This window comes from Schistocerca americana, chromosome X (assembly GCF_021461395.2).
Source record: "Schistocerca americana isolate TAMUIC-IGC-003095 chromosome X, iqSchAmer2.1, whole genome shotgun sequence".
In the NCBI taxonomy this organism is placed as follows: Eukaryota; Metazoa; Arthropoda; class Insecta; order Orthoptera; family Acrididae; genus Schistocerca; species Schistocerca americana.
Genome location: NC_060130.1, coordinates 314622816 through 314640922, shown reverse-complemented (window position 1 = coordinate 314640922; position 18107 = coordinate 314622816). Strand labels below are relative to the sequence as shown.

At 43.0% G+C, this 18107-nt stretch overlaps 1 protein-coding gene across 1 annotated transcript in view; it reads right to left on the bottom strand.

Annotated features, from left to right (window-relative positions):
* The window catches only part of LOC124555990 (organic cation transporter protein-like), a 349132-nt gene that overhangs the window by 305346 nt on the left and 25679 nt on the right, over window positions 1-18107 (bottom strand). Inside the window, exon 2 of the mRNA XM_047130035.1 lies at window positions 14419-14580. Within this exon, the coding sequence (XP_046985991.1) occupies window positions 14419-14580 (162 nt within the window). The remainder of the gene's footprint in view (window positions 1-14418; window positions 14581-18107) is intronic.

The window sequence follows — 18107 nt, the reverse complement described above, 5'->3', positions numbered from 1 at the left end:
ATCATCTGTGGGGGAATGAAGACCGTATCCAGCAGGCTATCACTCGCAATAGATTATTCTTGTATTACAGCGTCACGTAACAGCTATCCAGGTGTTCCGTCTCGAATAGGCCAAGAGCACTACACCTTCACATTAGACATGTGCTCGATCACTGTTCCAGTGTTGACCGTCCCCGGAAGGTGTTGTTCACAACACACGCGGGGTGATAGAATTAAAGAGAGGTATTGTTATCTTATTGGTGAAAAAAAATGTGAATGGCATTGCAGCATATGGAAATAGGACGAATTTGAAGCATTGAGGAACATCTCCAAACGGTTGTCTGAAGGTAATGACCTCTACACGTAATCCCATGTTCCACAGTAACAAGCAGCAGCTCTCCAGTGTTCTGCCAAGCCTCTCTCCATCTCAAACAAGTGGCGTCAGTAAATCACTATGTGGTAATCAACAGCGTACTAGTGGATGGATGGGATGGAAGAGACACCGGCGATTTGGGACAATGTACTGTAATATGCTCCGAAGTTATTAGCGCAATAAATTTTAGGAATTTTACCAGTTTTTCAATAATTTCAAGTCATCAGAATACTACCCAATTTCTATATCATCGCCGGCCGCTGTGGCCCAGCGGCTCTAGGCGCTTCAGTCCGGAGCCGCGCTGCTGCTGCGGTCGCAGGTTCGAATCCTGCCTCGGGCATGGATGTGTGTGATGTCCTTAGGCTAGTTAGGTTTAAGTAGTTCTAAGTCTAGGGGACTGATGACCTCAGATGTTAAGTCCCATAATGCTTAGAGCCATTTGAACCATTTCTGTATCATCGCTAAACCACCCCTCCTCTACTTTGAGAGTACCATATACTAGACTGTGAATACAGATAGATGACTGCCCAGAACGTTCATTTGATCATATACACCAAAGTATACAGCACAGCCTCCTACACCGATGCAGTTAGGTTATCTACATATTTCTAGCAAACCGATCGTAGTACGAAATTTACGATTACGACTGGCCATCTTTCCCTGTGTGGATGGGAGTCACAGTATTCCCGAATTAATAGTGTAAAGTCGGAGATTGAAAGATCTCCCCGCATTGTGCTTCACCAACCCTCCCGACAACAAGGTAGCCCATTCAATCTGCAACTGACCAGAAGTAGGAGGGTACTATACCCGCTACATTCCATGTCTCATGAAGGAACAGAGTGAGCTGAGTCGGTAATTGCTGCTCAGCGGAGACTGTTCCGCACGATTCTTACTCATGGCACCCATCGACGTGCACAAGAGATGCGTGCTTGTCGAGGAAGCTAACAGCCCTTATTGGTGTATAGTAGACATGAGAGTGTTGTAACAGACGGTTAAGAAGAAATGTCTGGTTTATGCAGGATGGAGCGCCAAAAGGATGGAGTTTGAAGCATTTTATGTAAATAAACTGTGCTATCAATTGTGGAGTATTATTCCAGTGTCTGGAGTCAGTACCGAGAAGGTAATGGCAAGAGAGAAATGATCGTAGAGCATAAACACATGCACTCTCAAGGCTACACAGTTCTGCACATAAAAACACTAACCTAATTCGGTAATATCTGTGTTCTACTGCGTGTGTGAGAGCAAAGTCCTGGATTGGAATACATATGTTTCTCCTATTTTAATATAGCGCTTCTGTGTAATACTTATATCGCCTTTATTGAAATATGTGTTACAGAAACCCACATAGTTTACTGGGGTAGGGGAGGATTAAAACTGAATACAGAAAGAGCATAATTTTTAAGCTTTTCTCGGTCTTGAGTGTCTGGGTACCCCAACCCACCTCTATTCCCTGCATTTCATGATATTTTTTCTCTAATTTTATGTATTCTCAGTCAATTTACATAATTTTGCTAGGTTTTCGCGATTTTCCATATTTCGTCGTATTTCCTCAATTTTTAGTATTTTCCATCAAACTGTCATAATTATATCAGGTTATCTTCGATTTTTACGGATTTTATATGATTTTTCATATTCTTCGGTAGTTTTCCACATGTATTTGATCATATTGCTGACATACCCATGTGCTGTTTGACTTTGTGCAAGGATATTTGCGTGTCTTATTCACCAACCTACTACAAAATCTTAAGAATTTCCCTCTTCCCGATGATCAACATGTAAGTATTTTGGATAGCACGATCATGGAAAGCATAGTAATACTCGCTTAGTATCTAAATGAGGCTCACCGAGTGGTGCAGATGATGTATACATTGGAGACTCAAAGTCTGGAAACAAATCCATGTACTGCTACAACACATCAGAGAGCTTGTCTGCAGACTCATGCAGTGATGCACTTGATGGAAACTCAAAGTCTGGAATCAGTTCGACAAGTTCATTTGACTTCCACTTTGTCGTGAGAGGATCTGCAACAGGGAGATAATCTGTGCACAGAGTTGATGTCTGTTACCGCTCGTATATTTTTCCCATAAGAATATGCTCTTATTGATTACCATATTAGTTTCGCTACTTCTGTTTATACCTTCCAACTCTGATACGTTCCCACAATCCTCTTACGACATCTACAAATGTAGATTTAGGGTATTTTTTTTTCTACCTTAGTAATACGTTATTCGTTAGTTGACAGTGTGTCGACTTCACTTAGCATCCTGGACGCTAAGAGTTACCTTTCTCCCTCCCTACAGAGTGCACCTCCCTGCAGCGACTGATTTCTGCAGAACAGTGACAGTATATCACTACCACCAGATGTATCTCTTCGTGTGGGATCAGCGACATGATCCAACAGGCCTGTATCCCTACCTACGGTGAGAAGAGGGAGGGATAGTGCATGGTAGGAAGGGACGTGAGACTGGCTCTAAGCTGATTAATCTGTGACCGCACATCGAGGTGAACACACGTGCAGCTGCCACCCCTCTCTTCTGGTGTGATCTTTTGGGGTCGGTTTTTTCGGCAGTTGTGTTATTACAATAATTTTTCTCAATTCGCAATACATGTGTTGCATTATGATCCGTTGTTTACGAGTGCTGTGCTTGTTTTTCACAACGGTTTCAGTATGTGATTAAAACAGTGACGCATATTCCATCAGTTGTGATAGCGTGCATTGGCCTTTCTATACTTCAGTGATGGTTTGCTGCCCTATCCCTTCTTACTATATATCAGTGTACAAGTTACAGGGCAGCTATACCAAGGGACCTCTTGGGGGAAGTGGTATAGGACGAAATTGTCTAAAAATAAAGTGAGCGCCACTTATTTGAATTTAGAGCACCAGGGTGTTTGTCAAGCAATGTAGTGGGATGCATTTGTAGTGAACTCCGACATGAAACAGCGAGACACACACGCATCGGTAAAAAGGGATAGCTGTGTGTGTGGGAGGGGTGGGGGAAATCGTCTCTTGCACTGTGGATTGACTGGCCATTTCAGAAAGATGAGTAGTTTCAGCACAGGCAATAGTCTCTATGAGTTGTGAAATGCATCTTCAGTCCATCCCACTGCATCTCCATTATTTGCTGAAAAGTATTCCCCTACACTCGTTCATTATCACCTACTTCCATTCCTCATGTAGGAGGCTATAGACACAGACCTCAGGTAATGCACTTATTAAACGCCTCTTTGTCCAACAACAACATCGCAGTTGAGCACATTTCCCTTCAAAAATAAAGATAGTACCTTCTAACTTGTAGATAAAGGAATCATCCTATGTAGAGTTACTATTTATTTTGAGTATGTCTGCCACTAGTTTCCAATGTTATCGTGAATCTTTTTCGAGCAGAATAACACCAGTTGTACGACATCGTCAATTTTTGGGCTGTATTGCGCTTTTAGGCGCTCCTTGTGTAGCGCTAAGCGTATAGATGTGTAATTAGGCCTGATCTTTATGATTAATTATGTAATTAGTACCAATCTTTACTTCGGTTGCCCACCCAAAATAAATGAAGTACACTAACCTAACCCTCGTCTCCTGCAACTGACGCGTGTGGTAGCCGCGCAATCTCAGGCGCCTTGCCACGATTCGCGCGGCTCCTGCTGTCGGAGGTTCGAGTCCTCCCTCGGGCATGGATGTGTGCTTTGTCTTTAGATTAAGTTGTGTGTAAGCCTAGGGACCGATGACGTCAGCAGTTTGGTCCCATAGGAACTAACCACCACCACCTCGTGCAGCTGGAGAGAGACTGGCCGTTTCCGTGTGTAGGGGGCGTGCATTTGGGTTTTCCGTCCAGAATGACCAGGGTTTTAGTCCTGGAAAGGGCACCCGCCATTTCGAATTTCCCACCAATTCCTGGGTGGGGGGTGTGACGTCAGCAGAGCCTTAGGACAAATAAATTCTCAACATTTTGAAATTCCCACGATTTGTTTTTGAAATTCCCGCCAAAATTCGAGATTCCCTCCAAAATTCGAAATTCCTGCCAATAGGGCAGGGGGGGATGTGGGAGGGGGAAGAGAGGTGAGGTGGAGGTGGAGACCCACATGGTGGCTGTAGAAAACCCGTGACGCCATCCAGGAGTGGGGGTAATTAATTGATCAATTAATTAATTTGACATCAATTTGATATCAAAACTGTGCTGGAAATTTCTTTACCCTCCTACAGATAGCATGTGAGAATAGGGCAAGCTGAGTTTTGCACAAATGACGCTTTATAAACCCGTGCTGATTTCTGGACTGAAGTTATTCTGTCTCAAGGAAATTTATTATGTGCGAACTCAGAATGTTTTCAAGAATTCTGCAGCAATGCCATGTTAGGGATATTGGTCTGTAATTATTGGGGTCTTTTTTTATCTTTCTTATATACAGGATGTAAGGTACGTACACATGTGTGGTGTGGGGCGATCGGTATGATTGGAAAAGAACGTACTTCATACGGCACGACCGCAGTGTAGACACTTGACTGCAACCGCTGCGTACGAAGTGTGTATATTTTATACACAGGCATCACCTGCGCTTTTTCCCATTCGCTTGGGACATGGGGCTGGGCGAGAGATTCGCGATAAATGCTGACCAAGGGAGGGGCCAATACTGCAGAGTACTCTCTGTAAAATGGAATTGGGATTTGATCTGGACATGGTTGGTTGTTTTCCACTCTTTCAGTTGCTTCTCTACGCCATGGATGCCAATGTCCTCCATGCAGAAGTCTGTACGACAAGTCAAACGATGTTATTTTTGTACGATACTCCTGCGTGAATGATTTCTTAAATGTGAAATTTAAAACTTCATCTTTCCTTTTGCAGTCTTTTTTTGCCACCCCAGATTGGTCGACGAGTGACTGGATGGAAGTCTTCAACCCGCTTAGTGATTTTCGTATTCACCACCAACAAAACATTCAGACGCCGCCCTGACTTCCACTTACCAGCGTAACTAATTAGTGGTTAGTTGGCAACTGATACCTCCTCTACAGCCAAATTTAACAGTGATTAATAAAAGATCCGGCAGAAAGCACACTTTTTAAACGGTGGAGCAACAAAATCCAGAGAATGATACGCACTGTCAAAGACATTAAACCAGAGCGAATACTGAAAAAAAAAACATTGAACAGGAAGTAGGAAATTGACTGTCATTAACTATGCGATTTTCATAAAATTGATAGTTGTGGTATTTACTAACCAACTATGTTTCTTGACATTGCGCTCGACTTAATGAAAACACATTTTAATGCTCTACAATTTTCTTTCTAGAAATTTTTCGTCAAATTGGTGAATTCTTAGATCTGCACCTTTTATGGTAACGAAACAAGTGTTTATCTAAACGCGAAAAAATAACATTTTCTTAAGTAGCGTGAAAGGCGTACAAGTATGTTATGTGAAATCGCGCTGTAGATACATTCACATTTGAATGTGGTGCTTATTTGAGCAGAAACAAGGCCCCGGGAGAAGACAACATTCCATTAGAACTACTGACAGCCTTGGGAGAGCCAGTCCTGACAAAACTCTACCATCTGGTGAGCAAGATGTATGAAACAGGCGAAATACCCTCAGACTTCAAGGAGAATATAATAATTCCAATCCCAAAGAAAGCAGGCGTTGAAAGATAGGAAAATTACCGAACTATCAGTTTAATAAGTCACGGCTGCAAAATACTAACGCGAATTCTGAACAGACGAATGGAAAAACTAGTAGAAGCCGACCTCGGGGAAGATCAGTTTGGATTCCGTAGAAATACTGGAACACGTGAGGCAATACTGACCTTACGACTTATCTTAGAAGCTAGATTAAGAAAAGGCAAACCTACGTTTCTAGCATTTGTAGACTTAGAGAAAGCTTTTGACAATGTTGACTGGAATACTCTCTTTCAAATTCTGAAGGTGGCAGGGGTAAAATACATGGAGCGAAAGGCTATTTACAATTTGTACAGAAACCAGATGGCAGTTATAAGAGTCGAGGGACATGAAAGGGAAGCAGTGGTTGGAAAGGGAGTGAGACAGGGTTGTAGCCTATCCCCGATGTTATTCAATCTGTATATTGAGCAAGCAGTAAAAGAAACAAAAGAAAAATTCGGAGTAGGTATTAAAATCCATGGAGAAGAAATAAAACTTTGAGGTTCGCCGCCGGCCGAAGTGGCCGTGCGGTTAAAGGCGCTGCAGTCTGGAACCGCAGGACCGCTACGGTCGCAGGATCGAATCCTGCCTCGGACATGGATGTTTTTGATGTCCTTAGGTTAGTTAGGTTTAACTAGTTCTAAGTTCTAGGGGACTAATGACCTCAGCAGTTGAGTCCCATAGTGCTCAGAGCCATTTTTTTGAGGTTCGCCGATGACATTGTAATTCTGTCAGAGACAGCAAAGGACTTGGAAGAGCAGTTGAACGGAATGGATAGTGTCTTGAAAGGAGGATATAAGATGATCATCAACAAAAGCAAAACGAGGATAATGGAATGTAGTCGAATTAAGTCAGGTGATGCTGAGGGAATTAGGTTAGGAAATGAGACACTTAAAGTAGTAAAGGAGTTTTGCTATTTGGGGAGCAAAATAACTGATGATGGTTGAAGTAGAGAGGATATAAAATGTAGACTGGCAATGGCAAGGAAAGCGTTTCTGAAGAAGAGAAATTTGCTAACATCAAGTATAGATTTAAGTGTCAGGAAGTCGTTCCTGAAAGTATTTGTATGGAGTGTAGCCATGTATGGAAGTGAAACATGGACGATAAATACTTTGGATAAGAACAGAATAGAAGCTTTCGAAATGTGGTGCTACAGAAGAATGCTGATGATTAGATGGGTAGACCACATAACTAATGAGGAAGTATTAAACAGAATTAGGGAGAAGAGAAATTTGTGGCACACCTTGACTAGAAGAGGGGATCGGTTGGTAGGACATGTTCTGAGGCATCAAGGGATCACCAATTTAGTATTGGAGGGCAGCGTGGAGGGTAAAAATCGTAGAGAGAGACCAAGAGATGAATACACTAAGCAGATTCAAAAGGATGTTGGTTGCAGTAGGTACTGGGAGATGAAGGAGCTTGCACAGGATAGAGTAGCATGGAGAGCTGCATCAAACCAGTCTCAGGACTGTAGACCACAACAACAGCATAAGTAGTGATGAGGATGACAGTAAATTAATCCTGTTGTAACATAATTATTCAATAGATTGCTAAGGTTAGCATGTACCTCAAACAGAATACAAACGGCACGACGACTTCCGACTTTTATCGACAAGTACCGATCAGATAAAGGGGGCGAAACTGCCAAGAAAACTTTTACAATCTGTAGTTGAAATCAGTCGGCATATGTGTCGACAGAAGTCGGTAAACTTCGTGTAGTAGCTAGCCATTACCAAACACAGTAGTCTAACATCATTAAAAAATGCTTAATTTAATTTCATATCCATTACAATTAATAAGTACCGCATTTGAAAATAAAAGTTTCTATTCTGTGCTTTCGCGAAACTTTACAAGTTTCGTCTATCGTTTCTACCAGAGCACTCAGAGAGATAGCGAAGTGCCTAATGCGCTAGACTCGCCTTCGGGGGACCCGAGTTCAACACAAGAGCAAGCCATCCAGATCTGGGTTTTCTACGGTTTCCCAGTTGCCGCTTCCGTCGCCTACGGTAATAAAAAATCCGAAAAAAGCTCCGTCTTCAATGACGTTAGCGGTCGAAGATACATAAAACACTACTAAACTCACTTCCCTAGCGTATGATCGATGGTCCTACAATGTGGAAACAGTGCATTTGTTGTCAGAATTGAGCAAGGCGTAAATTCTTTTCCATGTACTTGTCCTCACTTCGTGACGGTCATTGTGCTCCTTTTCCCGCTCACTAGCGCATTGCACTGGCCAACAAAAACAATTTTTACTGTTTTCTGCACTTCATGAATCAATTCTTACTAAGGACCGAGGAAAACGGATATGACAACAAAAATTTTCCTTAGCTCTAGTTTCTGTGATACACACTAAGTGGAAGTATTTCATATTATCAGACTAAGAGAAAAACATTCATTTCAATTACATATGCTAACAACATTGCTCATATTTGAATTTTTTAAAATGGTAGTAACATTTTAAGGGTTCTAAATTGCTGGAAGAATACTTCGCAGATGGTTGGGTCTGAAGAGAATCATGTGGTGGCTGCATGAGACCGTTGTCTTTTAGCTTGCCTCTTGTAACGGAGTTCCGGAGCATCCCTACACGTAGACCAACAATAATCCGCAAGCATTGCTTCATTCCACTGGCCCTGATACCTTTGTTCTATAACAGAAATGTCCTGATGGAATCTTTAACCATGTTCGTCACTGACAGCTCCACAACTATGAGGGAAAAAATCTAGGTGGGCGTAAAATCTAGGTGGGCGTAGAGAAAAGGGATTTTAAGGGACATGTTGCACCCAAGGTTATGGTATATTTGCAGGAGCACTGTCATCCACTGAGTGTAGTTATCATCTCTTTTGTTGCCTAAAAATCTACAAACAACTCTCTTGAAAGCTTTCCAAGCTTCCTTTTCTTTCCCATTCAAAACTTGGTCAAATGCAGGATCCTTTACAAGTTCTCGAATATGTGGCCCGATAAAAATACCTTCCTCAACTTTTGCATCACTTAATTTCGGAAATTTCTGTCTTATTTACTTAAAGGCCCGTGCTTCTTGGTTCGTACCTGTGACAAAATTTTTCATCAAACCCAGCTTGATATGCAGGGGTGGAAGAAGAACATCTTTTGGGTCCAAGAGAGGCTCGGCAACGACATATCTCTCGCTAAGGTTAAGATTTTTTGCAGGCCAGTCTGCTTTATAATGCGATTTCCTATCCCTACTGTTTCACATACATAAGAAGCAGCAATATTTTGTGCACCACAGTTGCATTCCTAAGAGTATGGCAATGACTTTTAGAACGCCACACATTTTCCATTTGTGTTCATCATATTTGACTGAGTCCAAGAGGGTTGTCATATTTGTATATGTCTCCTTCATGTGAATTGCATGACCAACAGGAATAAAAGGAAGATGGTTACCTTTGTGAAGTAACACAGCTTTCAGACTAAGCTAGGAGGAGTCTATGAATAGCCTCCATTTAGCCAAATCCTGGTTCAAATTCAAAGATTCCACCAAGCCATTAATGTCGCAGCAAACAAGATTGTTTTCTTCTCCAAAAAGGGAAACATTTCGATGTGACATTTTCTGTACTGTGAGACTGTGACATCACTTTCGAGAAGATTCCATTGCTCTATCGAGACTCAAGAATTTCTGCCTTTTCCTTTGACAGGTGAAGGTCTCTAATTAGATCACTCAATTCCGCTTGACTCAATCTGTGCGGTTTATCATCTTTTCCCTCAAAATCAGGGTCATGGGATGTGGAAGGCTTGTTTGGTTGTTGTTGTTGTTGTTATTGTTCTTCTTCTTCTTCTTCTTCTTCTTCTTGTTCCACACTGTCTTCATTTTCTGCTTTAAACACACAATTTTCGGGTGGAGTAGGAACTGGTACACTATGTGAATACGGAATGGGTCGATTAGCAGATCGAAGATTCGGGTACTGAACTGTTCTTCTTATCTTCATAGAAAATTCTGCCTTAAAGGTGGAGTCAATCAGAAACAGCAGTCATCTGTATGGTTTGTAGGCTCCCGCCAAACCATAGGCACAACAAAAGCCATAAAGCGTTTCTTATTTTTCAGTCATTCCCGCAGTGTAACTAAACATGCGTTGCAGCATATATGTAGAGCCCAAGACTTATCCTGGCCCCCTACTTTCATACCGAAATAGTGCTGATAGGCAGTCTTCACAAGAGGCTTCAGATCGTGTTTCTGTGAGGAAAATGTTAACTCACTACAAATGTAACAAAAATTTACACATTTTGGTGGCATTTTTACGAATTTTGCATTACAGAAACACTCTCAAAACCAGAAATTCTGCTTTAATTAGAGAAAGTGTATGAAACTCACAGTCACAGCAGCAGTATTTATGTTTATGACTTACAAACAGCTTGAAGCCTTTGTGTTTTGTTATTGGACTGGTGTGCCAACTCTGAAAACAAAATTTCCCCTAAACTGAAAATGTTGAATATAAAAATGAAATGTCGCTTTACCTCCAAAGCAAGAACTAATCCGTCATTTTTATGGTGATTTTTTAATGCAGAAGATGGAAATACATAATAATTAACTGCTTTTAAGCCCAAAACATTTTCGGGCATGGGTGTGTGTGATGTCCTTAGGTTAGTTAGGTTTAAGTAGTTCTAAGTTCTAGGGGACTTATGACCTAAGATGTTGAGTCCCATAGTGCTCAGAGCCATATGAACCATTTGAACCAAAACATTTTCATTGTTGGCCAGTGTTATTTGTTAAAATTTAAAAGTTTTTCTTATACAATTTTTAATGACTTGATTGAATTTACGCAAGGAAACTAAAATAGCTAGTTTAGATAGTAAGAAACAACCATCTTCAGATCATGATCATATTAAATGCAGATTGATCATAAACTGGATGCACCAGTAATAATCATCATGTAGTGATATGCATTTGAATAGAAGATGACGTGAATAAGAAATTTGGTATTGACTGTAGCAACATAACTGAGACTGGAGTGTACACCCAGGCTGAACAAACTGGTTGTATCAATATAAACCACACTGTATGCATTGCAAGTTCAGCGAAAAAACTGCAAGTTAATGACTGATGTGATTCCACTGTTGCAAACCAGTTTGTGCAACCCGAATCTCATACAAGTATGCCAGGGACGGTTTTATTATTACTATTAGCACCAAATTTTTTATTCGCGTTGCTTTCTGCAGAAATGCATGTCACTGGCATGATGATTATTATTGGTACATCAAGTTTGTGCTCAACCTGCATTTAATGTGATCATGCTCTGAAGATTGTTTTTACTTGCAACCGTAAACGGCTAGTCATCGTATTTTAATTTCCTTATGTAAATGTGATCTAGTCCCAATACAAGTTCACTTTATTACGGTGTCTACTTATTAAAACCCCCATGGAATCAAATCCCGATTACGGCTTGGTCAGCATGGACGCACAAATAGAACACTTAACTTCACAGTTTCCAGCATGTGCGGAACATCAGACCGCTCCATCACAAAAACTTTTGATTGGCTCAAGCCCAGCATCCCTTGGCAACATTTACATATTGACCTTGCAGGTCCGTACTGGAATTCCCATTGGCATATTGTGGTAGATGCCTACATTAAGTTTCCATTCGTGGTGCCCATAAAATCCACCACAACAGCCAGCACTGTCAAGACACTGACGACTAAGTTTTGCATCAAAGGTTTATCAGAAGTTTTGGTTTCGGGCAATGGACCTGTTCACATTAGCAGAATTTCAGCAGTTTTGTGATGCCAACAGGATTAAACATGTGACGACAGCACCGTTCCACCATCAATCCAATGGTGATGCAGAGCTCATTATAAGGACTTTCAAGCAATAGATTAACAAGTAATATTCGTATGTTTCCCGTGCGGGGAGCAAGCTTTAGTGTTCTTCCCCTCGACCTATCTTTCTTAGCCACGCAACGGCAAATCGCCAGCGGAGCTCTTGCACGGACTCTGATATTGGACACTGCTTCAGCTGCTGCATCCTCCACAGCGGTTGGCCCGTCCTCCACAGCGCTGTAAGTTTAATGTGAATGATTTGGTCTTTTCCAGAGATTTAGCAGACACAAGCGCTGGGATAGGGGCATTGTCACTAAAGCCTTGGGCCCCTCTTTGTATGTTTTACTGTGTCTCTCCCAGTTGCAGATGTGCCATCAGAATTAGCCTCGTTTGTGTGGACTGGGTGCACCTGCTGTTGGTTTTTCATTTGTAGATTCGGTGCCCAGGAAGAGCCCGCAGCCTCAGCGGCCATTGGACGTTGACACAGTACCGTTGCGGCCACTGCATCGCCAGCAGCCGCGGCCACGATAAAAAGTTATTCCCCTTTGCCAAACCGCATTCCGGTGGGTCGTCGTGGCCCCTCCAGTCACTGTTGCACCTCCGCCATTAGAAGAAGGTGTTCCGTCCCTGAGCGTGGGTGCGCATCCTATGGCTGGTTTTTCGACCAATGTTTCTAACTACTCGCAACGGAGAGTAGCGCGCTTCGTTACAGTATCATTTAGTAATCGCGAAAGCGTTACGGAGATTATAGATAAACTCCAGTGGAAGACTCTGCAGGAGTACGGGCTTTTGTTGAAGTTTCGAGAACATACCTTCACCGAGGAGTCAAGCAGTATATTGCTCCCTCCTACATATATCTCGCGAAGAGACCATTTGGATAAAATCAGAGAGATTAGAGCCCACATAGAGGCATACCGACAATCTTTCTTTCCACGAACAATACGAGACTGGAATACAAGGGAGAACCGACAGAGGTACTCAAGGTACCTTCCGCCACACACCGTCAGGTGGCTTTCGGAGTATGGATGTAGATGTAGACGAATGTCGGGGTGTGAGCAGGAGCATGTCAGCGGCTGAAGTTTCGGCTGCACGCAGACCTCCCTCCTCACCCCCCCCTCTTATAGTCGTTTCTTGCAGCATCAGTACTCGCTGCACCCCTCTAGACTAGTCTCTGTCTGTTAGCTGAGTTCTGCCTGAGAACTCGAAGCATTATCAGTTAGCCTCTGTTATTGTGTGTGCCGAACTGGCCTATCTCAAGAACACGCAACGGATTGTATTCTCGATTTGCTGCTACTCAAGTTAAGTAAAATGTGTTACTTAAATACTATGTGTTAGAATCCACCAACCTCTTAATATCCACAACTGGGGGGGGGGGGGGGGCGACCAAACATAAAATCCCTCTTACAGATACTTTTTTAGATACCCAATGAGCTACTTTCCCACCTTGTGAGAGAGACAGGTTCTTACTCTACATGGAGTGGCGCGTAGCTGTCATCCTTCTCCACGAGAGGAGATCAAAGCATTTAACAATAAACAGCAGTTGAACTTCCCACGAGATATCAGGGGCCAATATCTCTCTGCTATTCTTGCATTCTCCAGTTTTCCAGGAAAAGTGTTACAGGCAAAAACAACATCACACAAGCTGCTTTTTGAACAGAGAGATAGACTTGTAAAAATACGAGGGCTGTTCGGAAAGTAAGGTCCGATCGGACGCGATTTGGAAACCACAGTGATAATCACATGAAGCTTTGCACAGATGTGTTGGGCAATGTCTCTAGTATGCACGTCGATTGCGTCATACCACCCGTTTCAGTTCTGAACACACAGTGAGAGAGTAAAGATGTATAGAAAATAATGACTCCGGTCAAGTATGAGGGCCTGGTGAGAGATTTCGCCTGGTTTCACGCAGCCCACGTGACACAACTGTCATGTCTTTCCTCCTTCATGACAATTCTCGGCCGCGCTCTGCAGGGGCGATGAAGATGCTCCTGCAGCTTTTCGGTGGGAAGTGTTTGATCACCTGTGATACAATCCGTAATTGGCTTCACATGAGTTTCGTCTCTGCTCATATGAACCGCCGGCTTTGAAGACAGCATTTTGGCACAGACAACTAGCTGCAGAGCAGCATAGATAACTGCCAGAAAGCACGGGCGACTGGCTTCAATGACGAAGATATTGGGCCGGCCAGTGTGGCCGTGCGGTTCTAGGCGCTTCAGTCTGGAACCGCGTGACCGCTACGGTCGCAGGTTCAAATCCTCCCTCGGGCATGCGTGTGTGTGATGTCCTTAGGTTAGTTACGTTTAAGGAGTTCTAAGTTCTAGGGAACTGATGACCACAGCTGTTAAGTCCCATAGTGCTCAGAGCCATTTGAACCATTTTTTTGAAGATATTGGAAAGTTGGTACACCGCTACGACAAATGTCTGACTCAGAGTGGGGACTATATAGAGAAATAGCTGGAAGGTGTAGCTAACTGCAATTGTAGACTGAACAAGGAATTGGCAGGGAATTGCTTGTGTCCACTTGAAAGGAGCCAGACTGGTACTTGCTTCAAATGGTTTAAGGACATTCCTAAAATCTAAGACTGGATGAATGCCCCGTACTGCCTTAAGCACTGCGCACCTCCCTTCGTGCCAAATTTGAAAGCATTTTCGTCGGTACTGACCTCTTGTGAGACGCTCTCAAAACCAGCCTCTTGCATGTCTAGGAACGTTGGTCCAAAGTAGTGAAAAGCCGACAATATGTTCACAACAGCGAACGTGGCTATTATCCGAAACTGGAAGCAGCCACATTCTCCTGCCTTTTCCAGTAGCTCGTCTTCATTCATCTGAAACATGATATTTCGAATTTATTCATATGAATGGACTAAGACATAACAGAAATAACATCTCACATGAAATTTTCTGATCTCTACACAACTGTAAGAGGTGTACTATTAGGTCTACAACTTTGCTTCCGCCGTTTTGCAATAGATGGCAGTAGTGGAAAGTAGTGGTGCAAGTCGTTCGTCGTGTCAGACAGTAAGCTTAGGCATTTGAGAACATAACGCCATCAGAATATCAGTCGATTTTTGATTGCATCATAATGTTATTCTCGACTGAATACGTCAACTTATGAGCCCAATTCTCGTCATCTGTGGGAGGTTTTAATTTTCTGCTTTGATATGAAGAAATCTGCGGCTGAGACTCATAAAAAGCTGGGTAAGACCTATAATGAGACGCCTGTTAGTGACAGAACTTCGCAGAAAATGGTTTCCATGCTTCAAGAGTGGTGATTTGAAGTTGAAGACCGTCATGGTTGTGAAAGAGAGAAAGCTTTCGATGCCACTGCAACCGACGGGAACAATCACAGGAGATCGTTATCGAAAGCAATTGATGTGATTGAGTCGAGCACTAAAAGACAAACGCCCACACTACATCGGCAGACATGAAAAAACTATTTTGCTGCCTGACAGTGCACGAGCCCATCTCGAAAATCCCGTCAAAACATACTTGGAAACGTGGAAATGAGACGTTCTACCTCACCCGCTGTATTCTCCAGATATTCCCCCCTCTGACTGCCACCTTTTTCGATCTATGACACACGACCTAGCTGACTAGCACCTGCGGTCATATGAACAAGTGCAAAATTGGATAGATTCATGGCTCCCCTCAAAGGATGCCCAGTTTATACACTGAGGGGATTCGTATGCTGCCCTAAAGCTAGGAGAAAGCAGTGGCTAACGATGGCCAATACTTTCAATCGTAAATTTTTTGCAAGTTTTTCACAATAAAGTCGCTACCTCGAGAAATAACGACGGAAGCAAAGTTTTAGGCCTAGTAAAAAATAAGCTTTTTTTTTTTTTTTTTAATACACTACTCGCCATTAAAATTGCTACAACAAGAACAAGAAGTAATCCAGATGATTAACGGGTATTCATTGGAAAAATATATTATACTAGAACTAACATGCGATTACATTTTCACGCAATTTGGGTGCATAGATCCTGAGAAATCAGTACCCAGAACAACCACCTCTGGCCGTAATAACGGCCTTGATACGTCTGGGCATTGAGTCAAACAGAGCTTGGATGGCGTGTACAGGTATAGCTGCCCATGCAGCTTCAACACGATACCACAGTTCACCAAGAGTAGTGACTCGCGTATTGTGACGAGCCAGCTGCTCGGCCACCATTGACCAGACGTTTTCAATTGGTGAGAGATCTGGAGAATGTGCTGGCCAGGGCACCTGTCGAACATCTGTATCCAGAAAGGCCCGTACAGGACCTGCAACATGCGATCGTGCATTATCCTGCAGAATTGTAGGGTTTCGCAAGGATCGAATGAAGGATAGAGCCACGGGTCGTAACACACCTGAAATGTAACGTCCACTGTTCAAAGTGTCGTCATTGCGAACAAGAGGTGACCGAGATGTGTAACCAATGGCACCCCCCGCCAGTATGGCGATGACGAATACACGCTTCCAATGTGCGTTCACCGCGATGTCGCCAAACACGGATACGACCATCATGATGCTGTAAACAGAACCTGGATTCATCCGAAAAAATGACGTTTTGCCATTCGTGCACCCAGGTTCGTCGTTGAGTACACCATCGCAGGCGCTTCTGTCTGTGATGCAACATCAAGGGTAACCGCAGCCATGGTCTCCGAGCTGACAGTCCATACTGCTGCAAACGTCGTCGAACTGTTCGTGCAGATGGTTGTTGTCTTGCAAACGTCCCCATCTGTTGACTCAGGGATCGAGACGTGGGTCCACAATCCGTTACAGCCATGCGGGTAAGATGCCTGTTATCTCGACTGCTAGTGATACGAGGCCCTTGGGATCCAGCACGGCATTCCTTATTACCCTCCTGAAACCACCGATTCCATATTCTGCTAACAGTCATTGGATCTCGACCTACGCGAGCAGCAATGTCGTGATACGATAAACCGCAATCGGGTTAGGCTACAATCCGACCTTTATCAAAGTCGTAAACGTGATGGTACGCATTTCTCCTCCTTACACGAGGCATCACAACAACGTTTCACCAGGCAACGCCGGTCAACTGCCGTTTGTGTATGAGAAATCGGTTGGAAACTTTCCTCATGTGAGCACGTTGTAGGTGTCACCACCAGCGCCAATCTCGCGTGAATGCTCTGAAAAGCTAATCATTTGCATACCACAGCATCTTCTTCCTGTTGGTTAAATTTCGCGTCTGCAGCTCGTCATCTTTGCGGTGTAGCAATTTTAATGGCCAGTAGTGTAATTGTATTTATTCACCTACTCCAGTGGCATCCCCTTTAAAATACACTACCTAGCAAAAGAGTGAAGCATCCAGAAGATATTTTCGAATGTGAATGTACGTTCATACATTGGCAGATACGTAAATGATTGGAATTGCAACTTGCTGTGGCGGGTAGAACGGTCATTATACTGCATTAGTGTTGTTTGTGTTTAGTATTGTTACCAGGCCTGATGGGGTATACAAGGGGAATGAATAGCGTCAGATATTGACTGATCCCTGCGAAGGACAGAGAGACACAGTGTAGCTCGTGTGAGTCAACGTTATCAGCACGTGAGAAGGTTTGGAAGGGCTTCATTGTGGGTCTCCTTTTAGCAGGCTGGTCGAATCATGCAATATCCAGATTCGTGAAGCATTCGGATGTACGCTCGATGCTAGAGCGCACAGGAACAGGAAGGCACGCGTACTCGTCATCGAGGCTGCAGGGCCACATATGACCACCGCAGGGCCAAATAGACATGTTGTGCACCAAGGACAGTCTAACAGCCTCACATCTGCACCTGGCATCCAGGAACAAGTAATGGACTCCTTGCAACTTCTGTGTAATCCCTCACCATTGGTCGGAGTATTGTAGCAGCTGGACTGGGGAATTGCCGTCCCAAGCGTTGACACAAAATCTCAAATCTTAAATATTATTTCTTTTACAAATAACAAAGTATATGCATGTTTAAACTTGAAACAACGTGACTCAAAATGATGTGTTGGATACGGATTCGAATTCAGCACCTTACTTGGTTGTTTATTACGTAAAATCAGATGTTATATATCGAATATTTTTCGACGGTAGTGAGATCTTTGAAACTGAAATGAAGAGACGAAAAATTTTAGTCTTACTGGAAATTACAACCTGACACCTATTTCTGATGTCAACTAGCCACGAATAGAGATTAAATATCGGTTTACTTTTCTTGTAGCGAGCTGTGCACCTGTTTGAAGTACGAATAACGTGCTCGAAAGTTTTGTGCTGACTGGATGTCGAAACCTGCACATTTCGTGGTTGTTGACTATCAAACTCTTTTTCACCAATAGCTAGAAGTGACATGTTTCAACCTCATGTGTTGTGTTCACAAGTT